This window comes from Candoia aspera, chromosome 11 (assembly GCF_035149785.1).
Source record: "Candoia aspera isolate rCanAsp1 chromosome 11, rCanAsp1.hap2, whole genome shotgun sequence".
NCBI classification, from domain to species: Eukaryota; Metazoa; Chordata; class Lepidosauria; order Squamata; family Boidae; genus Candoia; species Candoia aspera.
In genome coordinates this window covers 14,325,915-14,339,460 of record NC_086163.1, presented here as the reverse complement: position 1 = coordinate 14,339,460, position 13,546 = coordinate 14,325,915, and the positions used below count along the sequence as shown (strand labels likewise).

Sequence of the window (13,546 nt, the reverse complement as noted above, 5' to 3'; positions counted from 1 at the left end):
GCGGCCATAAATGTGCAAAGTTATCCATACAGTTTTGAGGACCACAGAAGCTGTGTTCACAGATTGTGCTAAGATATAATTTAATCAGTTTGTTGAATAAGCCATTATGGTTGGGTTTACATACGTAACATATTAAACCATATTGTGTGAAGCCAGCCAGGTACTGGAACCCAAGGACCACCAAGTAGATAGAGATTTCATCCTGCGTTCAGGTATCACATCGTTCCTCAAGAAATACCTTGCGTTCCAGAAATATGGATATCAGCACAGCTCTGAACATTTTAGGAAACTGCTTTGATGCTTGCAAATTAACTTTAAAATCATGACTTAAATTAAGGAGTCATATATTAAGAACACAGAACTGTTAATTTTACTACTTTAGTTTACATCATTTGGCACAAGTCCAAGGCACATAAGAAAATTAGGTGAATCACTTAGTAGAAAAATAGACTTTTTCAGCAGCAAGCTAAAGCTCAATTTTTAAACCTTAATGTACTATACAGAGAAATCCTAAGACAACCTTACTACCTAAAACAAGTTATTACACCAATTTAAAAAGCGCACAATTTTGTACAGAAATATTACATAAACACAAAATATGAAATGACCAAAATTATTGCGCTATTCACCATAATCGACTTGAATGTTCACCTAAAGTTGACATCCTGTTTCTTAAAGTGCACAACAGACTAGTTGGAAGTGCCTTTGAAAGGAAGGGCACTGAAGCTGCTTCTCAGGAATTGCAACTTAAAACAGACGTGCTCTGCTTAACTAGGCTCACTGAAAGGAGGTCTGTTTTTTTGTGCCACAAATAGATAATTTAAATAGCAAATGGGGTTGCGCTGCTCAGTTGTGTGGGTGTTTCATATAATACAAACATGTTCTGAATAGACGTTTCAGTCCTCACATAGGGGGAATTCTTTTAATTAGGCTTCTGGTCTCTTCTGCAAGATACAGTGTACCCTTTGTTAAAAGTTAAATTAGGAATTATTCTAATTTCTCTACCCCAACTTCATCATCAGCGTACGACCTCCACTGCAATAAATTCAGTGAGCACGAAATGAGCTACGCAATTTTGCCTCTTTAACTTTTAAACACATCTCACTGTTGAGAGTATGATAAGCATTCTATCAATCAGCATAAATTAGCAGTTCACCAGCTAAAACAAACCACTGCCTCTCCAGATTAAGACAGAACAGTCCTCAGAAATGCCGTAAAAAGTTTTGCTCTCACATACCTGTCGTTACTAAAATTAACGAGTGCAATACTATAGAATAAAGATTTTATCATCTCAATATGTTTCTAGTTTTTTTTTTTTTAAATATAGCTCTGTTGTACGGGATTTTAATGATTTATTCAAAAATAAACGAAAATGTCAGTCTCCAGAAGTGCAAGTAAGAGCAGGCGGCTTCTCTTCCTGCTGAATGTCTGATACAATTTTGAAAACCTTGTTCCAAGTAGCCTCCTTAATGTTGAATGAGAAAATGACTCCACCTGAATCTTGTATTCCTTATGTAAGATGCCCCCAGATTTCCTTGTTCATCTTTTTTAGGGCATCACCCCTCAGGACAGCTGTCAGTGGAAGCAGCATTTGGATCTCTGGACACAATGCAGAAGTCACTGATATCTGTTGTTGAAAGTGCCACACTAACAGCGTGACTCTGATGTATTTCTTTGTTTCTAAGAGGTGCTGTCTCTGCATCAACCTCATCTTCAGCTGTTACAGATCCACCACTGCTGTTGGCATCAAGATTATGAGTTTGGATTTGCTCTAACACATCCACTGGATTCTGTTTGTTCTTATCAAAGCTCTTGATAGCTAGCTTAGAGAAGAGGAGCGGGGGGGAAAGGATGGTGTTTATCTTGCAGAAGTGCAAAGGATTCAATCTCAAAACATGCCCCCCAAAAGCCCACATTTATTTTGTATTTGTTTCATTGATTTCCAACCCACCTTTCCTCTAAGAGTCTTGTTCCAAATTCTTGCTATTGTTTCTAGCTACTTTGGAAACTCACATTTTGTTCCAAGCTTGAAATAAGTGCATGCTCTAATTAGATACATTTTGAATCCCAAGTTGGAGAGTGCCTTGTAGGTCATGCAGTCCTTCTTGTGGAATCAAGAAATGCATTTCAAAAAGATAGCCACCCAGCCTTTCTGGATGATTTCTATGGAGGGCTACTTAGATAACTCCTTATCGTTAAATTCTCCTACTTTCAGTAAAAATTGATCCTATATGCCTTGATTCCATATTTACTGTTGCTTTGGGTGACAGAAGCCTGGCAGCATTGTAGAATCTGATTTGACATTCGTGCTCAGCAGCACACTACAGATCGCTAGACACAGTCATTTCAGTAACCGTTTAATTTGACAGATCACTCAGAGGTGACTAAGCTACTTCAGAACCTATCACAGATATGAATGAAGATTTTACACAACAGCTGGTTGCCCAGTGCAGAGAATTCTGGGCCTTTATATATGTTTCCGGTTTAAATTCTGATTTTCTTTCTCCAACTTTTCCAAATTAACAGATATTTGGTGACCTTGGATGGCTTATGCAACAGTCTTCTCCAGCCTAGGAACAAGTGGTTCCTGCCCACCTTGCCAGCCTCAGCCCTTCCATTTGGTTATTTTTGAAAGGTTACCTTGCCTTCAACCTTTCCTCATACGAATGATTTCCATAATTCTCTCTTTCTTGTTTTCATCTTAACAGGATTCCAGAGGAATATGTCTTTTTTAAAGTGCAGAGGGGCGATCGTTTACAATATTACGCACTTTAGTGTGAGGATTTGGCTGTGTAGCTATCTCCTACTCTTATACCCAAGAAGCTGAAGATAGGAAGTTAAAATGAGTTACACCCCAACAGACTGTGAGTTAGACTTAGCTGAGTGTGCATGATGAAGCCCCAGGTTATCTGGTTTATTCCCCTAGATTTGAATTATCTTCCTGTACAATCTCACATTCTATTTATTACCCAGCACATAGGAATAGTCACTAGAATCCAGAACAAAATGAACACCTCCAAATTCTCCACCAGGTGGCAATATTTCAACTGAAAAAGGCTCAGCTTGTCTTCATTTCTAATTCTCCCCTCTCCTTGGAAATAAATGCCAGGCGATGCCATTTAAAGTATCAAAGTGCCTTGTTAAGATTTTGCAAGGCTGAAATTAAAATTTTATGTTGAAAGAGAAATTTTCACTACTAATGCTGGCCACTGTTCCTTTCCCATTTTCTCTGCAGTAAAGAGAAAAGTGGCAAATCTTGCTTTAGGTTTTGGCAGCCACACAGGCCTCTGCCCTACCTACACCACCTCCTTCCCTTTGTATTTCTTCCTCTCCACCTGCCCAAATGTTCATTTTCTATTCTATAAAAAATTAGCTAAATGTTTCATCCCTTGCAGAATTTGTGTTTTTAAAAACAATCAAAATTGCATTAATATCCAACCATTATACCTACCTGATGCAATAATTCTTCATCGAAGTTAGGCACACTTTTATCTTTTGTTATCGCTTTGCGCAAGTCTCTCGATCTAAGAGAACACGAGATGAAAACTAAGTTACTCCATGCTTCGGTATCCGTCACTTGGTTCCTCAGGCCAGCCACCAGGTGGCAAAATTTCAGCTGAAAGAGGACCGGCTTAGTTTCATTTCTAATGCTTGACCTTCCTTGGAAATAAATGCCAGAATATGCAGTTTGAAGTTTGTAAATGGCTGAAACCAAGCAATTAAAAGGTATCCTCTGGACTATAAGACATTCCTCTAATTGTTTAAATTAGAGGTAGCTAATTTGCATATCATATGTAAGAGGCATTTCCATGATGCATTTTACAGGCAATGAATTTTAATGTTATTAATTCATTTCTATTTTTTTTTTCTTTTTGCCCTTGCCCTATCCTTTTTGGCATGTGGCTTCTGATGGGTATGTGACACATTTGTGTGTACATGTATGCACACACACACGTGTCACATATAAACATTTTCTGGGGAAGGGGAAATCTCCAAAACTATTTTCAGCAGGGGTTGGCCATCCTAGATTAACAAGGTAAGGAAGCTAACATTGCACATGACCTTTGTGGGGGGGGGGGGTTCCCCTATGTATCCTTTCCTGGTTTGGATGGATCATCTCAAATTCGAGATTATCTTCCTTCTGGGTTAAGTTCAGTAATCTTGAAATGTGCAGGCACCCAGCATAGGGTCCTAAAACAGTCCTTTTATTTCTAGCACACCCTATATAAGAACATTGATCATGTCAATTAATTTGCACAAAAGTTAATAAACTGATATGCCTTAAACATGTCCCCGTAATTGAGTGAAGACCATCAAGATATCCAGTCCTTACTAGACTTCCAACACTTTTGATGTCAGCTTTTCACATTTGCTGCAGCAACAGCTTTCAGAATCAACATTTTAAATACTTCACAAAAAAATTTGAAGCCTACTTGTTAAATCGGTGGATTGACTCGAGCAGTTGAAGATGTCGGGCAACGAGATCATCCGCTGTCTCGGGAGTCTTAAAACTGACTGCAGATTTAAAGTAGAAAATCCATGAAATTGGCAGTATTCTTTAGCACTTGACTAGGCAATCCTCTATTAAGATGAAGAACAGCCAGCTTAATCTGCTTTTTTGACAAGTAACCAAAGCTGAAGAGAGGCCTGAGTAGGTTCAGCGCCACGGTGATAATGCACCTTGTAGTACTGAATAGATTCAATGCATCAGGCAGAATGAGAGATGGAACAGACTACCATTTTAGGCAGCAAGTGCAGGATACATTTGGATGCTCACTTTACAAGAATAAAATTTTCATTGCATATAGAAAACAAAGTACAGCTAGTCCTCCTTTAGTGACCGCAATTGGGACTGGTAACTTGGTCATTAAATGAAGCGGTTGCTAACTGGAACCATGACTGTGCTTATAATCTTCAGCTTTCCTTTGATTTACAGACTGCGAAGGTCATAAATGAGTTACTTTTTCATCACTGTCATGACTTTGAATGGTTGCTAAACAAGGACGAGAGGTTTGAAACTTTCTCACTGCTATGTTTGTCTGCAGCCGAAGGAACGTGTGCAGGCACAAAGATCACCCCTATGGGGAAACAGATCTGAATACAGCAACTCTGCTTGCTTGTCTCATACAGACAAAATAGTCTTTAAAGACACAGCTAGCTTTACCATTTGCACTTCCTTAAAAGCAAGCTGAAGAGAGTGCCATGTGGAAAGGAAGTTGTCTGTAGAAAACACAACGATCAGGTGGCAGTCTGCCTTGGAATAAGACTCCTGGGCAAGAACAGTGGTATAAAGATTGTTTCTTTATGTCTGGCTTGTGAGCTTTCCGCAAGGTCTTCCTGGCCGTGCAAGACATGGGATGCAGGAATAAACGGGCTTTCAATCTGATTTACAGCAGGGAGCTTTTAATGGGGAGGAATTCCTTAGTGCACAAAGAAGGGATAGAAAACACCCCTTAGACACCTATTTGCAGGATGGCTGGGTGTGGGCAATTGTTCTCAGCCAGAGTAACGAAAGAAAAGGTGCAATTTGCAATCTATGTCTCCAGTCAGTTGTGAAAAGAAAGGTAAATCTTGGCCCATTCCATTTCTAGATTCCCTGAGTGGGTGTGGTTTTAAAGCTAGAAATAATTAAGCCACAGGTAATAGCCATGCTTACACAATGGGAGAACAAAGACATTTAGCTCTTCTAGAGCCAAACTCGCCCATGGTACTGGCAGAAACTGCATTCAGTAACATCTCTGCATTAGGCAAAAGGTAAGCTTGAGGTCACAGGTCAGTAACAGCAAACAGCCCAAAAATCAGTGCCCCACATTTCCACTTTAAAGGCAGCAACTGGGGGGAAATTCACTGCCTGAGATGCAGCAAGGCAATATGCAGCAAGAGTTAAAAGTAATGGTGTAATTAATTAATTATTATTATTCTGTAATTGGTCAATAGTCCTAACATCATGAAACAATTCTAGGTATCAACTTCTGGTTAACATAAAAAGGTCCCTTGCTGGATTGCATCCACTTAAACATCATTTGCAAAAACTCCCATCTACAGTCTGAGAAATTGACCACTCTCACGCACACAGAAAGAAACATACTACAAACACACAAGATCCTTTTTTTTTTGGTTCAGCAATCAGAGAATGTTCCTGTGTTCTTGCTGCTTTGTAGGTCTGTCTTATTCTCAGTAAGCTTTCACTAGACACAATGGAACACTCACTTTTTTTCCTGATCTTCCGGGTCATGTGCACTTCGCAGAGCGTCTGTCCTTCCTCTTCGGAGGATGCTGCAGCGTGAAGAAGCTTGAGGAGGCCTGAATTCTTTAAACAGGATGGAAGAGAAAGGATAAACGGGAGGATTTGCTCTTATTAAAAAGATTACTGAATCCCACTGATGTTGCATACCAGCTTGAGTTTAAATTGGCCCCAATGGTCCCACCTGTAAATCTGACGCATAATGTAGAAGAGGAAAAGACTGCACTGAGTGGACAAAGACCAGTTTTGCAGGCAAGAGGCCCCAGATTCCATGCTCAACCTCCAAGCAGACCTGGTTTATGAGATGAACTGGTGGTTCATGGTTTACTGATTAGACCACAATGGGTTGGCTTTGTAGGACATATTTATCAACTATGGTTTACAAAATTCAGTGCCAGGGATCACACAAGTAAAGATGTGGCTGAGCATGATGCTTCTAAGCAATCAGGAGCTCAAGGAAGCAATGGCCTGACTTGAGCTAGGACATTTTTGTCTTCACAGGTAGTCCTCACTTAACTATCGTAATTGGGATTGGAATTTCCGTTGTTAAGCGATGAGGTTAAAAAGCACAATGTCATATGACCACTCTGCTTAGTGACAGCAGTTCTGGCAGTCCCCAGTTACTGTTAAGTGAATCACTGTGGGTTGTTAAGTGAGGACTTCAACCAACTGCGACTTTCAACTTCCTGCTGGCTTCCCCATTGACTCTGCTTGTGGGAAGCCAGCAGGACGGGTCGCAATTCGTGATCACATGCAATGGTCAGAAATCCAGGCTGGTTGCCGAGTGCCCGGATCATGATCAGGTGACCATGGGGGCGCTGCAACAGCCAGAACTAAGAAGACCAGTAGTAAATACCGCTTGTTCAGCATGATCATAAGTTTGAACAGTCGCTGAATGAGTGGTCATTAACCAAGGACCACCTGTATAGGTTCTATCAACCAACACATGTCTGGCTGCTATCGGTATGTCAAGGCTGGGAGGTATATTGTTAGCCCTATGAAGGTTTAAGCATTTCTAGGCATACATGATGATTCTGAGACTTCATGTGCCACTTACAGGCTCAGCATAGTCAAGAGGGGTGCACTGCCTGTTGTTCCTAAGGTAGACCGATGCGCCGTACTGCAGCAGCAACTGAACCAAAGCTTCGTAATTGCCTATCACCGCTTTGTGGAGAGGCGTGTTGCCTTGGTTATTGGAAAGGTTAACTGAAGCTCCATGCTGGAAAAGCAAAGACAGGAAGGTAAAATACACAGAAAGGAGAAAACAGACTTTTACAAGTTTTGCAAACTTCGATTATCAGAGCCTTCAGATTTCAACTGATTCATTAGCAGGCAACACAGTTTCATCTGTGAGGTTCCTGCAACAAGGAATTCAAAGAAAATACATAAGACCTTCTTGGTAAGAGTATTCAAGAGTTTTAAACATTAAGTGCCCACTCTTTTTGGAATATCTCCTAAAAGGTTCTGTAGCAGTTCTTTATTAAAGTCTGAGGAAAAGATTTTTCCTACGTATGCTGTCTTGTCTTTTCAACTGGGAATGCAGGAACCGATCTTTTTCTGTACGGCCACCGTGTGCTCGACAGCTAAGCTAGATTTCCTTCCCAACCCCTTTATTTCGACATTTCCTCCAAGGTTTTAAGAGGTGACATGCACACTTCTGTCCCTTCCCTTCAAGACAGCCTTGCGAGATGAAGTGAGAAAAGGTCCACCTGGATACTTTAGCCATATAGCATAATTGGTAATGCCAATAATATAAAATAGATATTTAAAAATAACCAATTAGCAGGGAGATTATAAATACTCCTGAGTTTTCCTTCCCATTTTCTGTCTTCCTGGTCCATTTTGCCGTTAAGTCTTCTACATTTCAGTAGGTCTTCTACTTCCCCTTTGGGACAGGACTTTATTTCACATCTTATAGTAATACCATTAGAAACAATTATTAATTATAATAATTGTATTGATCATCGCTAGCCTCACTAATAATATCCCATTCCTGGTATAGCAGAACGTTCATCTCCTGCTAGCAGCTGCGTAGCTGAGCTATTCAACTGTAGATCATCCTACCCCAGGGTCCTCTTCGTTGACAATCTACAAACTATAGCCTAGTTCAGATGTAATGGGAAGTTTATAGCTATATCAGTAAGACTGGAGCCCCTTTCCTCTTCCTCACAGTCACAAGACAATTGAAAAGATGTGCACACCGTTTTAAACAAACCCCGTATCTCTGGGACTTCCAAATGTGAGAAACAAGTTTCCGTAAAAATGGAAACAAATATTTTCCATCTCAATCCTGGCAATCATGAAAAAGAAGTGATTGATTCGTGATGATCAAATATGAAAAAAATAGAAAAATGGGAAAAAAAACAGGAGAGTATTTAATAACAATCCCTCACCTGTAATAAAAAGGCTGGTATCTCCTGATAGCCATTCAAGCAAGCATACATTAAGGGAGTATTTCCATAAATGTCCTTTTTGTTTGGCTTAGCATTGCACTCTATCAGACATTTCACTACCTGTTGGAAAAAGGGGTATTATGACTATTTCTGTTTCAACACAAAACAAGCAGAACTTTTCATTTCCATGCTCTACCAAAAAAAGTTTGAAATCTGCTACTTTAATTATTGATTTTGATTATGTGCCATCAAGTTGGTGTTGACTCCTAGCAATCACATAGAACAGTTTTTCTCTATGACAATCTGTCCCTAACCTGGTCTTCTGGGTCTTCCAATGTTGCCCCCATCACCACTGTAACTGAGTCCATCCACCTTGCTGTGGTCATCCTCTTCTTCTCTTTCCTTCTATCCTTCCTAGCATCAGAGCCTTCTTGGAGAGTTAGATCTTTGCATAATATGCCCAACATAGGATAATTTGAACCTGGTTATTTGGGCCTTGAGTGAGAACTCTGGGTTAGCTTTAGTTATTATCAGCCTGAATACAGCTGGTGCCACAGTTTGCCTATCCATGACCTGGAAGCCAATGTATTTATTCATGTGCTTCCTAGCTGTCTCATCTGGGGGCTCACCTGAAAGTGACCATTCTGGCAGGCAAAGTGGAGAGGTCCTGTTTGGTTCACATCTTTGGCTGCAATGTCTGCTCCATGTTTCAGTAAGAGGGCTACCAGGTCCACATGCCCATGTAGAGCAGCGACATGCAGCGACGTCAAGCCAGTTTGATTTGTGGCATTCACTCCAAGGTCATTAGAGGGGAGCCTGAAGAACTTCTGTTGGGAGAAGTAAAAACAAATGCACAGGACTATTAGCCCAGCATTTCTGCATGTCCTGTCCCCCACCTGAGATCAACAAGACACAATCACAAAACACACCATATTTCATTTCAAAATTTCAATGTGTTACCGTGAGCTAAGACAATGCAAAATGCACTGACATGAAACCACATTGGTTAAGATCATGAGAGCAGATTTAAACAACCACATAAATTGTAGCATTTCCATCTGCTTTGCAATGCAGCAATGAAAAGAAAGAACTTGGAAATCTGGACTTGAACCTAAAGTTCAAATCATCTTCACCATGAGATGCCTTGGGCAGGCTGGTATCCTAAAAAAAAAAAAAAAACAAGCCTTGGAAGGAAGAGTTATTCAGTCTGATCCTCTCTTTCAAAAAAACAACCCTTTATCTAAAATTCAAACTTATTTTCCCAATCTGGTGTTCTCGAGAAGTTTTGAACTTGCACCTAGGGCCTCTGATCCAAATCCAACATGATAACCATATCCTAGATTAGTTATACTTGCCCTGGGTTCAAAAGAATAGAAACTGAAGTCTCAGTCGGGACTGCCACCTCCAACTGTAAACAGGTACCCTCACCTGAACATCCCAGGAGAATCTGCCAGTGATCCCCCCATTCCAACCAACTCCACAACATGGAGGCTTGAAACATGGTGCAGCTTTTCTGTGCCACACCTATATTATAGACCAGCCTTTCCTTAGAAATGAAGCTGTCTCCCTGCAAATTATTCAAAATTAAGTTGTTCTGGACGGCCCAGTGTTCTGGAGTCTCTCCTCCTGACAATTACTTTAATTGAAGATGTTGCCTAGTCAGGCAATGAAACATCTGCAAGAAAACAACCATTGTGCAAAAGTAATAGGACTGCAAATTATACATGTGGTTGATCAAATTTATACCTGCCAGACTTGGTGTTCACAGCAATAAGGAGATGACAGCTAAGAGCAGTCCAATCGGAACATCAATAGTAAGATGGAAACCTATAGAAATACGGAAGTAATTGTGTAGTCCTTGGTGCTCTCTGAGCTTGGTTGTTTTCGCTTTGGTTTGTTTTAGCTTTCATCTCCTTATTGCTGTGAACACCAAGTCTGGCAGGTATAAATTTGATCAACCACATGTATAATTTGCAGTCCTATTACTTTTGCACATTGGTTCAGCCGCACCCCAAAACTGAAAGAGGCCCTTGAACTGCAAACTTATAAATTAAAAATGGCTATTTCAGATACCAGAGGGAAAAAACCAGTAAGATGACAGGTAAGATGCGAGATTGCTGGTAAATGAAGATCCTGGCTTACTTGCACAGCTACAAAACCTCCCTGAAGCAGAGGACGAGAAAACAGCAGAAAAAACTGTAGAAGAGGCAGCTGAGTCGAGGCTGTAAAACAACCTCCCTTGGAAAACCTTCTACTCCTCTTCTTAGCAGCAGAATGAACTCCCCTCTGTCAGCTGCCCAATCCTTACAGCAGCCCAATTAGTGAGGAAAGCAGCTTTTTCCCAGCAGCTCATGGGGGCATCTTTAGAAGGCAAGTATGATTAATCACCGACTTCTCACAAGCCAAGGGTGAACATAGGTGCCAACCCAACAAGAGCATCCACCAACCTTTTGCAAAGGACTACATCTACAACACTGACACAAAGGATGACATAATTCTGGGGTCCCCATATTGCTGGCTTCTCTGGGATCTTCCAGATCGTCTTCCACCCATTCCAAGAGATAACGCACCTATAATAAACACAGAGTGTGGGGAAAATAGGTTGTTTGTTCAGGTCTCATTCGCTAGTGATCAGTCTATCTGCTCTGCATACCCCTTCACATGGAGTCCCACAGCTTTCCTGCACATTAAAAACTAGCCTATCAGAAGCCTAGACTAAAACATTCTGCCTTTGGAAATCTAGTTTTCTGTGTGAAAGGATTTTTCCCACCGGGGCATACGGAGGCATTTTGAAATCTTAACACTCGGCGGGTTTGATGTTCTGCAGCCCAGGGGTAAACATGCCACTTCAGCAAGAACAGAACAGCTGCCTGTTATTTCCCCAGAAATGGGCAAATTAAATGAGACATGCCAGAAGACGTAACATGGCACCCTCGTGACATTTCATTTCCTACGAGGCAAATGAAAGAACCGCTAAATGTTCTTGCTGCCAAGATGAATTTGCTAAGGAGCTGTGATATAAATTAGAAAAGATGTCCCCTCTTAATCTAGACTTTGATGTTCCCTCTGCTCAAATCCTTTTAGCTGGGATTGCTGGAGATTAAAAACCAGACGGCTTTGCACCAGAATAAGCCAATGTCTTTCCTTGGCTCTTGCTATTTTATTTAGTTTTTCAACATACTTCATCCTTGAGGCCAGAATGCTGATTTTTAACTAGAAGAAATAGTTTGCTTGTGAAAACAGGGCTTTGCTTCCCCAGCCAGAGATGAGGGAAGCATAGGGAAATTCTCAGTTACAAGCTTTGTACATGGGAAAAGCCTTTTTACAAGCACTGCTGTTTTAAAAACTCAGCATCAGCGTGCTTGGGGCTGGCTCTAGCCCTAGAGGAGGGATTCTCTTGGGCCAGGTGTCTTCATCTCTCCCTTCATCTCTCCCTAGGAATCCACCTTCTTCTTAGCACCTTAAGTAGTATTGCCTATTGGCATGCCTCTTCTTTGAGGTCCAGTCAACATCTTCTAAAGCAGTGCTTCATTATCTACTGTACATCGCAGTTTGCGATACTGCTACATCACAAACGTTTACAGCCTTCCTCAACCTTTTGACCCTGGAGGAACCCTTGAAATATTTCTCAGGCCTTGGGGAACCCCTGCACAGTCAGGCTCAAATGTAGGCCACAAGTTACAAAATTATTACATTTGTTTCATGGGTAGGCCTGTCTATATGCATTCACAGTGTTCTTAAACTAAAAAAAAGAATGAAACTTACCTCTTTCATGTGAAGTTGTGCAAATTTGAAACATTTTTTTAAATAAATCATGATCTCCCAGGGGATCCCTAGTGACCTCTTGCAGAACCCTAGGGTTCCATAGAATCCTGGCTGAGAAACCCTGGTTTACTGAGAAACCACAATGGCTGCCTTCACATAATTGTGAAGCTAAACCAAACCAGTCCAATCATACTTTGACTAAGGTGTAAAGTGAGGCAATGTGTGAGAACTGTAACTCTAAATATACACTTTTCAGCCGCCATCCCATAGATCACTGGTTCTGATGGAGGAAACAGTTCATTTCTCACAAGAAAACCTAGAAGCAGAGATGGGGGCACTTCCAGGAAAAGCTTTTATGTGCAATTGCTTTGTATGACAACTTGGTTGGATTTGGACAAAACAATCTTCAAGACCCAGTGGGTACATTCTCCTACTGTTGGGGTTACCTTGGGATTTTGCATGATTTAGCGTGTTGCGTGAACTCAGCGATTAACCAGTTTGGTTGATTCAGTAGCAAAGCGGACTGTATGAACCCAACCAGTGTCTGCTGTCTTGCAAATAACAGTTATTATGGGGGGGAAAGATGGAAGCTGTCCAGAGTAGCTTTGAATAGGGGACAGAGTGGTGGCATCATCTTGGCCTTAGATAACAAAACATCTTAGGCAGCTTTTTATCTACTTAGCCCTTCCCTTTTGAGATACAGGAATCCCTGGCAGGGCAGCAAAAGCTCTTACTGCTATTGCTAATCCACAGTTCGCACAATCCTTGGATTCATGCCATATTTAGGGTCTCTGTTACCAATCCCAGCAGAGGGGAGGTCACATATAATGCCTGACCATGGTTTATTGAATAAGCAAAACTGGCTGGATTTGCATAACACGATCAGCGAAAAACTAAGTTATGTGATCCATGAATAACTTAGATAGCAAACCGACGTACTGCATTATGTCTCAATTAGGCCACCAGATTTATCACCTTTTGCATTAACATTTTTGAAACTCTACATACATCGAAAATACAAATGGTATAATTTGCCTTGCTGTAAAAGGCTTCCAAAGAATAGAGCAAAATTGCTATGGCAATTTCTCTGTCATCCCTGGAGACAGTAAATAACGCAAATTATAGGATAGGAACTGCCAAGTTA

The 13,546-nt window shown here is 40.9% G+C and overlaps 2 protein-coding genes across 6 annotated transcripts in view; both read right to left on the bottom strand.

The window, feature by feature from the left end:
• SLC7A9 (solute carrier family 7 member 9) overlaps positions 1–13,546 on the bottom strand; it is a 304,184-nt gene that overhangs the window by 188,358 nt on the left and 102,280 nt on the right. The window lies entirely within an intron of this gene.
• Positions 348–13,546, bottom strand: part of ANKRD27 (ankyrin repeat domain 27) — a 44,805-nt gene continuing 31,606 nt past the window's right edge. For 2 of the 4 annotated variants that reach the window (XM_063313172.1, XM_063313176.1), the window contains 8 exons: positions 11,085–11,207; positions 9,267–9,464; positions 8,638–8,757; positions 7,302–7,463; positions 6,211–6,310; positions 4,434–4,515; positions 3,452–3,524; positions 348–1,823 (listed from right to left, as the gene is read on the bottom strand). In XM_063313172.1, the coding sequence (XP_063169242.1) occupies positions 1,557–1,823; positions 3,452–3,524; positions 4,434–4,515; positions 6,211–6,310; positions 7,302–7,463; positions 8,638–8,757; positions 9,267–9,464; positions 11,085–11,207 (1,125 nt within the window). In that variant the 3' untranslated portion in view covers positions 348–1,556. The other 2 variants (XM_063313174.1, XM_063313175.1) reach the window with 2 other exon arrangements.